At 38.4% G+C, this 15,010-nt stretch overlaps 1 protein-coding gene across 6 annotated transcripts in view; it reads right to left on the reverse strand.

The window, feature by feature from the left end:
* Positions 1-15,010, reverse strand: part of FBXO34 (F-box protein 34) — an 85,860-nt gene that overhangs the window by 8,679 nt on the left and 62,171 nt on the right. The window contains exon 1 of one of the 6 annotated variants that reach the window (XM_060004519.1): positions 13,706-13,864. The exons of 3 other annotated variants lie outside the window; for them this stretch is intronic. In XM_060004519.1, the coding sequence (XP_059860502.1) occupies positions 13,706-13,788 (83 nt within the window). In that variant the 5' untranslated portion in view covers positions 13,789-13,864. Of the gene's footprint in view, positions 1-4,759; positions 5,225-13,705; positions 13,875-15,010 lie in introns of those variants that run through there. 2 more of the 6 variants (XR_009518339.1, XR_009518338.1) reach the window with 2 other exon arrangements.

Here is a 15,010-nt window from a genome sequence, read left to right on the forward strand (position 1 = left end):
ATCAATGAGGAATCAAATGGTAATATGCGATCAGAATAAGGGAAAGGACGAGATTTCTCTTAGTGCTAACAGACTTCGTGCTAATAGGAGCCTAACATCGAAGGCCTGTTTCCTAACTTGTCACTCCTAGTCCACAGCCTTGCCCATCTAAACAGGCTAGAAGATAAGGTGTTTCCTTTTTCTTTCTGCTTTATTAAAGTTTCAGGAATGCTAATTCCAAAGAGGAGTCATTTATTAGTATAACTGGAGCTACTCTTTATTTACAAAAGGTTAGAGGAATAAACACAGAATAGTCCCTGAAAGATCCCTCCCATGGTACCTTGAGAGGGGAAAAAAAGTGTACAGTAAATAAATCACTGTTTCTTTAAAAACATAAAAGCTTCCAGAGAACAGCTTATGACCACCTTCTTCACTGGACCATTATAGAAACGATAAGCAACTTCAACGAAGTACTCCACATATATAAACAAAATCCTTGTTTTTTGCAAATGAGGTGACAGAGCTAATATGACTTTTGAAGCCCCAAAGGTAGATAGTAGAAGAATTAAGATTAGAATCAGATAAGTCTCCCAGATCTATATTTTCCTTGCTTACAAAAATAAATAAATAAAAATTAAAATCCTAGGTTCAATCATGACACAAATAGAATTAAATAATTCTGACAGCATCTATTCAAAGAGCTTCTATCTTTCAAACTGGGGTCAGTTTTTCTTAAGTGCCACATAAAACCTCTACACAGAACTGTGATGATGTAAAGCAGACATATCATATAACATAAGAAGCCACACCAATTTAAAAGTATGTAGAAACTGCTCCTATGGCTATTAAAGCAGAAAAAATGCCAACACCGGGAGGGTGTGAATACAGGCGGAGACATAAGAAAAGACTCTCATTAACCTCTAAGCACTGACAGAATGCACCCAACTTTCAGAGTACCCTAACAATAAAACAGAACAAACTCTAAGCCAGAAAAGACGGTATTTCTCAAACTGAGTTCCAAAATATTGGGGACTGGCTTTTTTCCGAGAGGGAGTTCACTTCTTTTTTTAAAGTAATATTACGTAAAACCATTTCATGGGAATTTTGAACTTCGCCTCAGGAGGATTAGATGGTTAGTAGTGCACAATTTAATGGAAAAATCCTTTACTGTCTGTTAATAGATACTGAATACAGAAAATAGCCTTTGGAAACACACATGCATGGTTTTCAAGAACTCACCACTCACAGTTTTCATCAATCTCAGAATTCACCATGGTATTTAAATATAAGACACACCTGCTTCATAGTTATCTGTAACATAGATGCTATATGATGATTTAAAACTTCCAGAAAATCAAGGTTTATGATGAACTTGATGGGACAACAAAGTATCTAAAACATCCTGAAAAGGTTACAAATTAAGAAGGGTAGCCACTACTTTGCTCTTCTACCATGACTGCAACAGAAGCAACACCTAACACATTTTAACTGTATTGCAAAATACTGATTTAGTGATATTATCCAAGTTTACATGGGACCCCTCCCCCCTTTTCTTAAAGTAAGGAGGAAAGGGAAGGGCCTGGAGGACAAAACACTCACTACAGCTGTTATCAATTATTAAATAACAATTGGGAATAGAGACAAATCGAAGTATTAGGTTTTGTTAAATTTACCATGTTGTGAACAGTAGTTCACAAAATTATTTCCTATTGCTCCTGTGACATAATGCCAAATACAAAACTCTGGCATATCACAATTTACTGCTATCTAAGCTGATGAGACATCTACTGCTAGAATGAACATCAAAACAAATGAAACCTAATAAAAAGTTTAGCTCCCCCAAAATCATTAACGTAATTTGAAAAGTACACTGAGGATTACCAAGAAAATTTTGCTTCCACAGATTTTCAGATATTCAGCATTTCTGTTAAAACCCTACTGCTTATGTCGACTTAAAAATAAATGCACCATGTAAAAGTTGTGAATTAAGTTTTATTAGGGGACCTCACTGAGAACTACAGCCCAGGAGACAGCCTCTCAGATAGCTCTGAGGAACCTCTCCAGAAAGGTAAGGGAGGAACCAAGATGCGTATATGTGGTTTATCAGCATGGTGGGGGGGGGGGCGGGGGTGGAGGAGCCGTGCAGTTAAGCAAAAGATTACTGCTAATCACAAAGAACAGACATCTCAAGGGAACGCTTTCAGTGCTTTTCTATGTATGGGAAGATATAAGAAGCTGGGTTCACTGAAATTATTCCTTAGCTACACATCTTAACTATCTAGGTCCATGTGTCCAAAGCACAAAATGCCTCCTGTTTTTCTCCAACCTGAATTCCCCTCAGGCTAATGGCTTGATCCTCGTAGAAGGGGAACTGGAGCAGCATTCTTTGTTTACACTTATTTTTCCTATTCTAATATTTCTTACAGAAAACAAAGGAGAAAAACCTCTACTCTTTCACATAGAAAGCTGTTACTTCCTTGAGTGTGCTGATGTTTTTTTTAAACTTTGAAACCATCATTCTTCCATACATTTTTTAAAATATTTGGTTGCGCAGGGTCTTAGTTGCAGCACATGGGCTCCTTAGTTGCAGCAGATGGGCTCCTTAGTTGCGGCAGATGGGCTCCTTAGTTGTGGCATACAAACTCTTAGTTGCAGCATGAATGTGGGATCTAGTTCACTGACCAGGGACTGAACCCAGGTCCCCTGCACTGGGAGCGTGGAGTCTTATCTATTGTGCCACCAGGGAATTCCCTCCATATATATTTTTATAGAATATATATATATATATTTTTTTTTTTTTTTGCGGTACACAGGCCTCTCACTGTTGTGGCCTCTCCCGTTGCGGAGCACAGGCTCCGGACGCGCAGGCTCAGCGGCCATGGCTCACGGGCCCAGCTGCTCCACAGCATGTGGGATCTTCCCGGACTGGGGCACGAACTCGTGTCCCCTGCATCGGCAGGCGGACTCCCAACCACTGTGCCACCAAGGAAGCCCAGAATTTATATACTTTTGAGGCAACAATTTTTGATATCATTTGCACATGCAGTACTTTCAAAGAACTAATCAGAGCTTTAACATATGCCCTATTTGATCAAAATGTAACTCGGACATAAGGATGTCATCCCCTTTAGGGAATAAATGTTAAAGACTCTAAGGCCAACCGTGAATGCAGTTCAAAAATCCATTAAGGTGCCAAATAACATTTCATATGAAAAAATCAGAGAATAGCAACTAATTCTCGAGTATAAATAAATGCAGCACCACACTGCGCTTGACTGCCAATGTACTCACACCACTAAGTCTCGGGCCTCGATCTTGAGCCAAGCACCTAACATAGCCCACTGGGCACAAGCTGGCCCATTAACACTGTTACAGACAACTAAATTTTATTTTATTTTTAATTTTTATTGGAGTATAGTTGATTTACAATGTTACATTACTTTCTGCTGTACAGCAAAGTGTATTGGTTATACATATACATATACCCACTCTTTTTTAGATTCTTTCCCCATATAGGTCATTACAGAGTATTAAGAGTTCCCTGTACTATACAGTAGGTCCTTATTAGTTATCTATTTTATGTATTAGACATCTGAATTTTAAAATGGCTTATCCCCTCAGGAAGGGAAAAGGTAAAAAAAGTAAAACTTCAGGGTAACAAACGTTAAGGCATCAAGCAAAAGCGTTTGCTTGCATTATCAATGCAGACAAATGAGCTGGCAAGTTAAGATTTCTGCCAGCAATCCTGGGTGGCGGTGGAAGGGGTGGGGGATTACTTCAGAAATAGGACCCACAGTGTTCATCAAAGAAATAAGCCTAAATCACAGTCCTGACTGTGCCCAGCTCTTTAGTAATTACTCTTCCTTCTACCACATCCCTCTAGAATCTGTTGAACCAAGACTGAAGTAGCAGTCTGCTACTTGTTAATTCTTGTTAAGAATTACCACTTGTAGAGAAAAGAAGTTTATGGTCAATAGAAAACTGAAAAAGTTGTTGCTTTGAGGCTGTTATTAGAGCTTACTAAAGCCAGTTTAAGTACTGAAGTTAAAAATGAGTATTTTTCCAGGGGTAAAAGTGAGAAATCTACACTACAGAAAACCAACCAACCATTAGGCACCAAGGAGCCCAAACTGTCACGTTATTGGACAAAAACTACATATTGGGTTTTATGTACTTGTATAAGACATCTCATATAAAACCATTCCTTGAGTACACAGAGGGTCTGTTCATCTTTGCAACCCCACAGCCAATCCCATTCTGCAGAATGTAACTAAATCTGGAGCTCCCAAACCAAATAGGAAGAAAGGTAATGGTTTATAACAAGATATAAAGAACTCAATTTCAGGGTTAACTCTGGGCCTTTAGAACCAGCTTTATATAAATCCAGAATCTGAAAAGAAGTCAGGGGGTTAAAAGAGCCCTTATAAGCCCTATCCTCTGGAAATTCCTGGATGTATGTATTTATTTAACATGGTTGTAATCATATTGTACATACAATGTTTTACTTTTCACCACAAATATCTTCCATGTTATTACACGGTCTTCAGACCCATCAACTGTAAATGTGTAAGTGCCAGAATATATTAAACCGTTCCCTCCAGCCCTGGATATTATAACGTAACATCTTCATGGATACAATCTCTTAAGCACTTAAGGGTATGTCCTTAGAAGATTCTCAGAAGTGGAATTCATGAATCAGAGTGTCACTATTTTTATGACCGGATATATCTTGCCCAACCATTTCCAAACAGGTTAACGCTAATTTACATTATTGCTACCACCACGAAAACCATGCCAGTTTTTTTTTTAAATAAATTTTATTTATTTGTTTGTTTTTATTTTGGGCTGTGTTAGGTCGTCATTGCTGTGCACAGGCTTTCTCTAGTTGCAGTGGGCAGGGGCTACTCTTCATTGCAGTGTGTAGGCTTCTCATTGTCATGGCTTCTCTTGTTGCAGAGCACAGGCTCTAGGCACACAGGCTTCAGTAGTTGTGGCACATGGGCTCAGTAGTTGTGGCCTGCGGACTCTTGAGCACAAGCTCAGTAGTTGTGGCTCACGGGCTTAGCTACTCCGCTGCATGTGGGATCTTCCCAGACCAGGGATCGAACCCATGTCCCCTGCATTGGCAGACGGATTCTTAACCACTGCGCCACCAGGAAAGTCCCAACCATGCCAGTTTGATGACAAAGATTTGGTTATTTGAAGTGAATTGGTTTTGTGCCTAGAGAAAGAAATCAACGTAGAACTAGAGAGAAAAGATACAAATATGTGAGAATAATCTGTTTCTACTCTAGGATAATACTAGCTCTAACAGCTTTAAAATGTTTACTATGTGCCAGGCATTGTTCTAAACTCATAATTTCCAAAAAAACTTGCAAATTGTATACTCTTATTATCTCCAATTACTGATGAAGAACCCAAAGTAGAGGTGTGGAGGTTAAGAACTTGCCAAGATCACATAAGCACATCGAGGAGCATGGATGTGCACTGAGTCAGGAGCCAAAGGCCAGGCTCTTACCTACCACACTATGCAATGAGGAAGAGAGCAGGTGAGGAACATGTGGATGGAGTAGGTACTCCTTAACAAGCTTATTCTCAGTGTCATGAATAAAGACTGAGAAGTCTGTGAAACGGCAGAATCTGGGCTATGGGTTCAATTTTGGATACTTGGGTTTGATCCCTTACTTAAAATTAATCTACTCATTTATCAAATATTTAATTTTCCTTGAAACAAGGTGTTGTGCTAGACCATAGGGCTTCAGTCTAAACAAAACTGATAGAACTCCTACCCTCATGGCAAATTTGAGAAACACATCGTTCCCTTAGCCTTTCATTCACTTCCAAATCTAAAAGTTTCCAAGGTATCGAATCAAGTTAGCAGTAGAAGCAGACATCATTAGAATTTATTATTTCTGACAAAGAGAAACTTGAAAAATTGAATGTAAGTGTGGTGGCCTGAAACAGAGGCCTAAGGACAGGTGACATTACTGAATAAGGCTGGGCTGGAATGACTGTACACAACACACACAGAAGAATACAAAGATACTGTTCTGGTGTTGATTTAAAATAGACCTACTTATAAAAATTAGTTCCATAAAGTGAGAAATGCTAGAGAATAAAAGAGACTGACATTAAGATATAACCATGGGCAAACGGGAAACTGTAAAAGGATAAAACAAATCAATAAAGAATAAGACCAATAAGAATAGAAATTAATATGTTCTATTGAGATTTCACAGGTCGTACCATCTCTTTCAGGCACTAGATTATGTGAAGCTATACACAACACTTCATCATTTGTCCCAAAATGCACTGGGACAAAGAGAAATAGTTGCCTTGCTACACTTTTTATTGTCACTCAACTGCTACTTCATCATAAGTGTATTAGTCTGCTAGGGCTACCATACAGAATACCGCAGACGAGGTGGCTTAAACAACAGAACAGTTAGTTACTCCTCACAGTTCTGGAGGCTAGGAGTCCAAGATCAAGGTACGGGCAGGTTTGGCTTTGTTCTGAGGGCTTTCTTCTTGGCTTGCCAATGGTCGGCTTCTCACTGTAGCCTCACACGGACTTTCCTCTGTGCACACGGGTCCCTGGTGTCTCTCTTCTGTGTTCCAATTTCCTCTTCTTCTAAGGGCACCAGTTAGATTACATTAGGGACCACCCTATCTACCTCATTTTACCTTAATTACCTCTTTAAAAGGCCCCTCTCAATTCAGTCACATTATGAAGTACTGGAGGGGGGAAGGGTGTTAGGCTTCAAAATATGCAGGTGGGAGGAGTGCACAATTCAGCCCGTAACAATGGGGTAAGTGTAAGGACTCACAGGTTAAAGTGTGATGTTTTAAGAACACATAAAAGAAAAATAACAAGAAATAAAAATAACAAGAAAGCTATTTCAATTTGATCTCTGTATAACCTAAGATGGCGCTAAAGAACATTTCAAATGATTCAAGAGCTCACTGCTCCAACAGTAAACAGCTGGACAGTCTTCTAACTTTCTGCAAAATATGTCTGGAAGGGAAAAATGTCATCATTCCTATTAATTAAAATCTTTTTTATACAGAATACAGTGGTTATTAGCCATTTTGCAGTCCGCATAAGCACTTTGAAATTCTGATGAAAATAAAGAGGCCTCTCCTGAGTAAAGGGCACTTGTCTACAAAGTTTGGCATCATTGTTTCAGGAGATTTACAAACCACACCTCCCTGAAGTTCATCAGGGTCCATGGATTCAGGTTAAAGAGGACTGTCCTAAAGGACCCCTTACTGTCTAAATTAAAAACCAAATTTGTCCAAAAATGGAACAAAATAGTTGAAATTGAGATTATCTTGAAAAATACAGGATATGTGATAATCATTTACATTTAGCTACTTCCCAAAGGCCTGGAAGTAGCTAATGATCAACCAAATAATATCAGAATAAATTTTAATCTTACCAGCCAACACTAAAGGTGGGCAGAGGGGGGAAGAGAGAAGAAATATTATTTCAGAAAATCTAAACTAAGAAAACCTATTGCAATTCAGCACAAAATCCTAGAATAAAAAGAAAATAATAGGCAGAAATCACTAGCAAGTCTTGTTTAGTGAAAGAAGCTCCATTATTTTCTACATACCAAACTCATAGCCAGCAAAGATAACATTGTGCTGTGAAATTTTAAAACCTGGCTTGTAGTCTACTCTCTCTCTTTGCAAAGGTGCTCTCTTTGACTTTCCTCAAAAAGCAGCTTTGGACATGTTCAGACAATTGGGCAAAAGAGAAATTTATGTAGAATTTGACCTGGGGAACTCTGCGGATAATTTCACTAAGATGTAAGCTCCCAAGGACAGGGACCCTTAATCTGCCTGGTTTACCACTGCTGCCCAGAATTTTACTCAAAAAAATGTTTGTTGAATTTGAATGAATGATGTATTCTAAATGAGACAGCCGGAATCTGGAAAACAGAGTGAGAATGTAACATCCACCTCTACTGTACAAGCACCTCAATTGGATGGCTATAGCCTGTTGGATCCAACAAAGTATTAGTGGCAAGATGAAGCCTCAGAAAACAAAACTGCTATTTGTTAAAGGGATACCATTATTTTCTAAAGAGTTAGGTAACTCTTTAGAGTTAGGTAATTAACTTGCTGAAGATCCATCTGGCAAACTACTGAAAAAATCAGGTTCATTTCATTGCAGATGTATCTGAAGAAAAAATTCAACCACACTTATTAGCTATGAATAGTAAGGTAAATTGGCTCACCTCAGGAGCACTGAGCTTGACAACAAGATGTGAAGAGAGTACAGAAGAAAGTCAGTAAGAATGTATGAGAGGAAAGAAGTTAATTATCTGGTCACTTTTAGATCTACTGAAGAAAACCTCCCCTATTAACCCCACCACAGATATTCTTACGAGCTTCATTGAGCTGCTCAGACCACTAGGCCTTAGATCACTCTCTAGTCCCTAGCTTCAGCTGCTTGCTTTAAATGAAATACAAATGAGGTGACTGGGTTTTTCTAATAAACAAATTAATTCTTTCCATAAACAAAAATATTGTCATATTATAAATATTAATAGGAATATTTGGAAGGTCATCAAAGATACCAAGTAAGCCCCACAAACCAGTGAATAATACTCAAATGTAGGGCTTCCCTGGTGGCGCAGTGGTTAAGAATCCGCCTGCCAATGCAGGGGACATGGGTTCGAGCCCTGGTCCGGGAAGATCCCACATGCCGCAGAGCAACTAAACCCGTGAGCCACAACTACTGAGCCTGTGCTCTAGAACCTGCGAGCCACAGCTACTGAAGCCCACGCACCTAGAGCCTGTGCTCTGCAACAAGCCACCGCAATGTAATGAAGAGTAGCCCCCGCTCGCCACAACTAGAGAAAGCCCATGCACAGCAACGAAGACCAATGCAGCCAAAAAATAAATAAATAATAAATAAATAAAAACAAAACAAACAAAAAAACACTCAAATGTAAAACGTGGCAGTTATGAAATAGGACTAAAAAACTCAACAAAATCAGATCATCTTCCAAGCCTCCCTTCTACAGTTTTACAAAAAAACTGCACAATTTTGAAACCAAGGTCTTCAATAAGTAATACCGAAGTTAACTATACTAAGCAGACATATTTTAAGCACTCTAAGGTAATTTCCTAACTAGGTGAACTACATGGGTCTTAAGTCATTCTGAAGTTATCAGCTACCCAATATAGCATATCGCACATCTCAACACCAAATCATGCACTATATTTTAACCACTGCTACAAAGTCAGAGAGAGAATACTAATTCAAATAAATATTTATTCAAAATAAAATACACTTAAAGCCATTAAATGCCTTAAATTTTATTTCCCGACAGGTTTTGATTCAAAATAAATAGCAGGAATGATAGAAATAGACATCACCATTTTCCAAACTTTATTGAATTAATGGATCTAGGCAATGATCATCAGTAGCTGCTAACATCACAAAACTGAAACACAACCCAACATTACATGCTCCTGATGGGGGGGGGGGGGCGGGAAAGACACTTAAAAAAAAAAATCTATTCTAATCTGGTTAATCCTTTAGAGCCAGTCTCAGAGGAAATGTAGAAGACAGCAATATGCTAAAAACTTGAGGAATACAAAATAGCAAAATCTAGATTGAGGGGAAACTATAGAACAAAATAAGACTGGTTTCTTCAAGCAAATTCCAAGATGGGAGGGGGGCTGGGGGGAGAAAGAAAGAAGAGGGGAGCCTATACATTAAGATATTTAACCAACCAATCAACAAAATATGTGGATCCTCAAACAGACATACCATAAAAATTAACATATATGTATGTATGTATGTATTTTTAAGTCCTCATCCCTTAGATATACATCCTAAAATCTTTTTAGCTTAAATGATATGATGTCTTCAAAACAAGATGGGGGAGAAGAGGAGATTCAGAGTAGAAATCAAGCAAGATTGCATGAGGTGATAAACTGTTGAAGCTGGGCAATGGCAAAGTGGGGTTTTATCATTCTAGCTCTGTATTTTTGTTACACAACTAAATTTTCTCATAATCAAGAGGAGAAATAAATAAATGGAAGCATTTGGAAACAATGGATGAATGAGCCCAGAAATGTTAATTATGCACACACAGGTGGAGCTGCATACCATCTGATCTGGAGTGAGAAACTGTGGAATTCACAGGTTCCCTGGGTAGGGCAGCTCTGCAGGGATCATTGTTAAGTCCATCCCCACTAAGCCCCAGGCTGTCTGATGCAGCACTCCTTCCTGGTTCAGACCCAGGGCACCAACCAACATAAGTTCTTCTTGCCCTACTCCACACCCTTTACTGAAAACTGAACAGGAAATAAACCAGAAGGCACAAAAAAGATAAGAAAAGGGAGACAAACACACAGGCAGTCAAATAAAAAAGAACTGAAAGACAACAGTGGTCAAGGCCAATCAACCCATTAATTAAACAAATATGGCTTTCAATCCCTCATGCTGTAACCTAAATGAGCAGCCTAATTAATACCTGACTCTGCCTTGCTAAGTGCACTTAACTTCCACAACTTTAAAGATAAACATAAATTAAATATTTAAATAAATACATAGGGAATTTTACTATTTAGAGACATCTTACTGCAAATTCTTTTACAACAATAGTCGCCCCACATTCACTCATGGGGCAGGGGAAATGATAGTATTAATACTAAAATGTTATTATTAATAATGTAGCCATTGATATTTATTGAGTATTTAAGCTGTATACTATTCTAAAGAACTTGATTATGTATGTATATGTATTAGTTTCATCTTCAGGACAATTCTATGAGATACATAAAATTATCATTATTATTTATTATTCCCATTTCACAAATGTGGAAGCTGACCAACTAAGTGTAATGAATACTACGTGCTGGGTCTTTTGTGGCCATGTGATGCAGCATGTGGGATCTTAGTTCCCCAACCAGGAATCGAACCCGTGCCCCCTGCAGTGGAAGCGTGGAGCCCTAACCACCGGACAGCCAGGGAATTCCCACTAGGTCATTTTTAAAATGTGCTTCATAGTATTTTAAACGAGGCCATGTGTGTGTATACAAACACATACTATATAACAATTAATCGAAGAGTCAAATGATTTGTCCAGAAGTCACTAAATCAGCTGTACAGAGGTTCCTAATTATAAGTACAGTATATTTATAACTGTCACAGACCAAAGTCACTTCAAGTTCATGTTAATAGAAATGTTTCTCTTTGCCCAGGAAATGGTCAAAGACCTGAAGATAACTGAACACAGATCCAAGCTGAACAAAAAGTCAAAGGAAAAGCATTACAATACCATCAACTCCTTAAAGGCAATTCCCTGTCTGACATTTTATAAATACCCCATTGGATCAAGCACGGAACGCTTTACACACAGGAAGAGCTTCATGAAAAGTAAATGCCAGAACTATTCTACAGTAGCATCCTCGTCTCCCACATCTTCATCAATCTGAACTCTAAATAAAGGGGGAAATAATGTTAAGGAGCTCCTGAAAACACCTGCCCTTCAGGGTCATACAGGGTTATTAATGGACCCACCTAACTTGCTAGTTTGACAAGGCAACCTGCCCCCCTAGGGGAACCATTTCAAAAGCTCAGTTCCCCCAAATCCCACCCCACCTCCCACAAGGAAAACTGTTCCACATGACCTCCTTGTTTCTCTACAAAGCCTCAACATCCTCTCAGTCATCTAAGGTTGATAACTCAGCCCAGTGGTTCTCAATCTTCTTGGACCCTAGATCCTTTTCAGAATCTGAGAAAACGTCTGAGTTCTCTGGCCCAGAAAAATGCCAGAGTACGCACATGAACAATTTTGGACAGAATTTTGGGGAAAACTCAGTGCTTATGATTAATAGCTCCTGCCTCCTCCTACTTTTTCCTTCACCTTCACAGTAGCCATTTGACCTTTCTTCCCTACCTATCAACATCTTCCACCAGGGAAGCCTAAGAGTGACAAAGATGTTAACATCTTTGTCACTCTTTACCTACAGGAACTACTGAAACCCAACTGGGCCCTTCCCTGCCCAGGTCTCATCCACAGCCCCACCCACACCCATCAATGGTTACTATAAGCCTTGCTTGAATTTCCAGAACTACTCTCTTGGGACACTTACCATGGTCTATCTTGTCTTCATCTCCCCTACTATACTGTATGCTCCTGAAAGGTAAGAATACTCTTACTCCTTTCTGTATCTCTCACAGAGCATGCAGCAAAGTGCCTTGCACATGGCAGGGGTTTTCTAAGCATGAATGTCAAACCTAAGGATTTAGAAGAAACCAGCCAATCAGCAAGAACCTCTTAAACGGAACATTATGAGTGTCTGACTAATCAATGCTTGGGCAGCCCAGGAAGTTGATGCGATTAAGCAACTCCACCCACCATTTCCTGATCTAGCACCCTGCTCTCTCAGAGACGGGAGGTTCATAAATAAGGTGGAGACACAGAGACTCTCGGGCGCCACTTTTCTGCAAAGCAAAAAGTAGTTTGGCTTGAGCAGCAGCTTTTCTCCAGCACTCTAGTTACCTAAAACATTCCTATGCAACATCAGATTTTAAAGAAAATCCTACTCTCAGCCATGCGCAAACACACAGAGCCACAATACTTAATACTGTCACTTTAACTAGAATAAAAACAACTTTCATTTTTTTCACACCAGACTAATGGAAAGCAATTAAAAAAAAAAAAACTTTCATGTTACTAATAACCTCCAGGACAGAACAATCTAGATATGCAGGCATTCAGCTATGAGTTAGGCAACCTCCTTCTCATTTTCAAAGCCCCAAACCACATCCTTTAAATACTAAAATACATAGACACTAAGTCCCAACAAGAAACACTGCAAAGTCTCCCCATGACTCTTTACTATATTAAACACAGCTGTCTAAGGTCATGTTTACATATAGATTAAGAAAAAAAAAAGCCAAACCAACATGAGCATTAACAAAATGTATAATAAACAGCATTAACAAAATGTATAATGTATAATAAATGTATAATAAATTTCCAAACTAGAAAAGAAGAAGACACCAAGAAATTTTTAAAACTTCCATCTGTAAAGTATATAAAAACATAAATAATGTCCTATTATCATGTTTTGGTAATTTCTGTGTAAGTTTTTATATATATAAAGTTTACATGTGTGTGTGTGTGTATTATGTATGTGTGTGTGTGTGTGTATATATATATATATATATCACAATGCTTTAATTACTTCAATAGAAAACCCTAACTTCCCTGGTTCTAAATTAGTTATAAAGCATGCAGAGTTCACACCCAGAACCTTTAGGTACTTCAACTGTTAACAAACCAAACCACAAAGGAAAAACTGACACCCAAGATCAGATTTTAATAGATGCAAAACTACACACAGCAAGCAAAGCCAAACATGGTGAGAGTTAGAAATGATACAAAACTCCCTCCCCAAAAATTTCTAGTAATAAGCTTATTCCTCTTTCCTACTGCCCAATCTTATATAAAAGATTATTAGCACAAATAAAGTAATAGAAATCCTAATTCACAAACTGCTTGAATTTGTGACACATGGGTCCAACTGTTGCTTTCCATCCTCAAAGCAGGATCCTACTCCCTAGGCAAGATGGCCCTGTAGCTAACAAACATAGCCCACTGGAAAAAGAAAACAAACATCTTCCCTAAACATAACAGCACCTGAGCTGTAAGGAATGTTTTGTATCTACAAAGCACTTTTACAAACATCTCACTTGGTCCTCTTTCTGTTCCTCAGCGCATCTGCATCTTGGGGTCTTTGTACCAGCTGCTCCTTCTTTCTCCCCAATCCCTGCATGCCCACCTATCACCTTGTGGCCCTCACGTCACCACAAACTTCATATTCCTCAGTGTTTTTGTAGTTCACAGCCTGCAACCACTGTGCTGAAAAAGGAGATAAAAGCCCAGAAACTGAAACTTGCTCAAGACCACAGTAGTGATGTAGTCATTACTTCAGAGGTCAACATTTTCTGACACACTAAAAATTTTAAACGCACATTTTAAGTTATAAAAGATTTAAATAAAGAGGTTCACCAAGTCCTCCTTATGAAAACATTATACAATATGTTTTATTTCAGGAACTGACATTCAGTCTCATCTTGTATTAAACACTTCCCTCCCAGTTTTAAAAAGCATAGTAAAAGACAATCTGAGAAAGAGCTTTGTATCTGAAAAATCTTCTACAGTGATTAGCAAAGAACTAAAAATTACCCAGGGGCAAACCAGAAGCTAACCTGCATTACCTGGGAACTTATGGAGAGGTGATAGTGCTAGACCCAGGTTCCCATATAAATAGACCCTTTAAATCAGTCTATTCAGTGTTGCACATAACAATGCCCTCATGGAGAGTAACACTAACTGTAATTCTTACTTCTACTGAGTGGAATGTTTAGGTGAGAAAAATATTAAACACCAAAGCATAATCATATAGGATATTCTTCAGTTCCTGAATTCGCTTAGAAAATAATTATTTAATACCTACAGATATGCTCCCATGTGCTTGAAACCCTAATTTAATGAGGGCAAAATGAAAGCCAAACAATGTGAACAAAGGTTTCAGCAGCAGTTCAAATGGAGAAAAAGTTGAGAGTGAGTTATCACAGTCACATATCTTTAAAACACGACAAACCCATAAGAATCTGCAGATTGAATGTCAGCATTTATATTGCATGTACCAATTTAGTTTTTCAAACTTTACTCAAACTAACATCAAAATAATATTGAAGTATTGTATATATTATGTACCTATTTGCTCTTTATAGTTGCCTAAGATCTAGAAGCATACAAGGTTTACTAGTTTTGTTCATTATATATTTAACTACATTATAATGTAATGTAAAAAAAATTATTTTTTTCTTTTTGGCTGCGCCATGCAGCTTGCGGGATCTTAGTTCCCTGACCAGGGATTGAACCCGGGCCCTCAGCAGTGGAAACGTGGAGTTCTAACCACTGGACCACCAGGGAATTCCCTACAAAACTTTCAATTCTACTCATATTGAAGGACCTCAATAAATTTCTTC

The sequence above is a fragment of the Delphinus delphis genome, chromosome 2, assembly GCF_949987515.2.
Source record: "Delphinus delphis chromosome 2, mDelDel1.2, whole genome shotgun sequence".
In the NCBI taxonomy this organism is placed as follows: domain Eukaryota; kingdom Metazoa; phylum Chordata; class Mammalia; order Artiodactyla; family Delphinidae; genus Delphinus; species Delphinus delphis.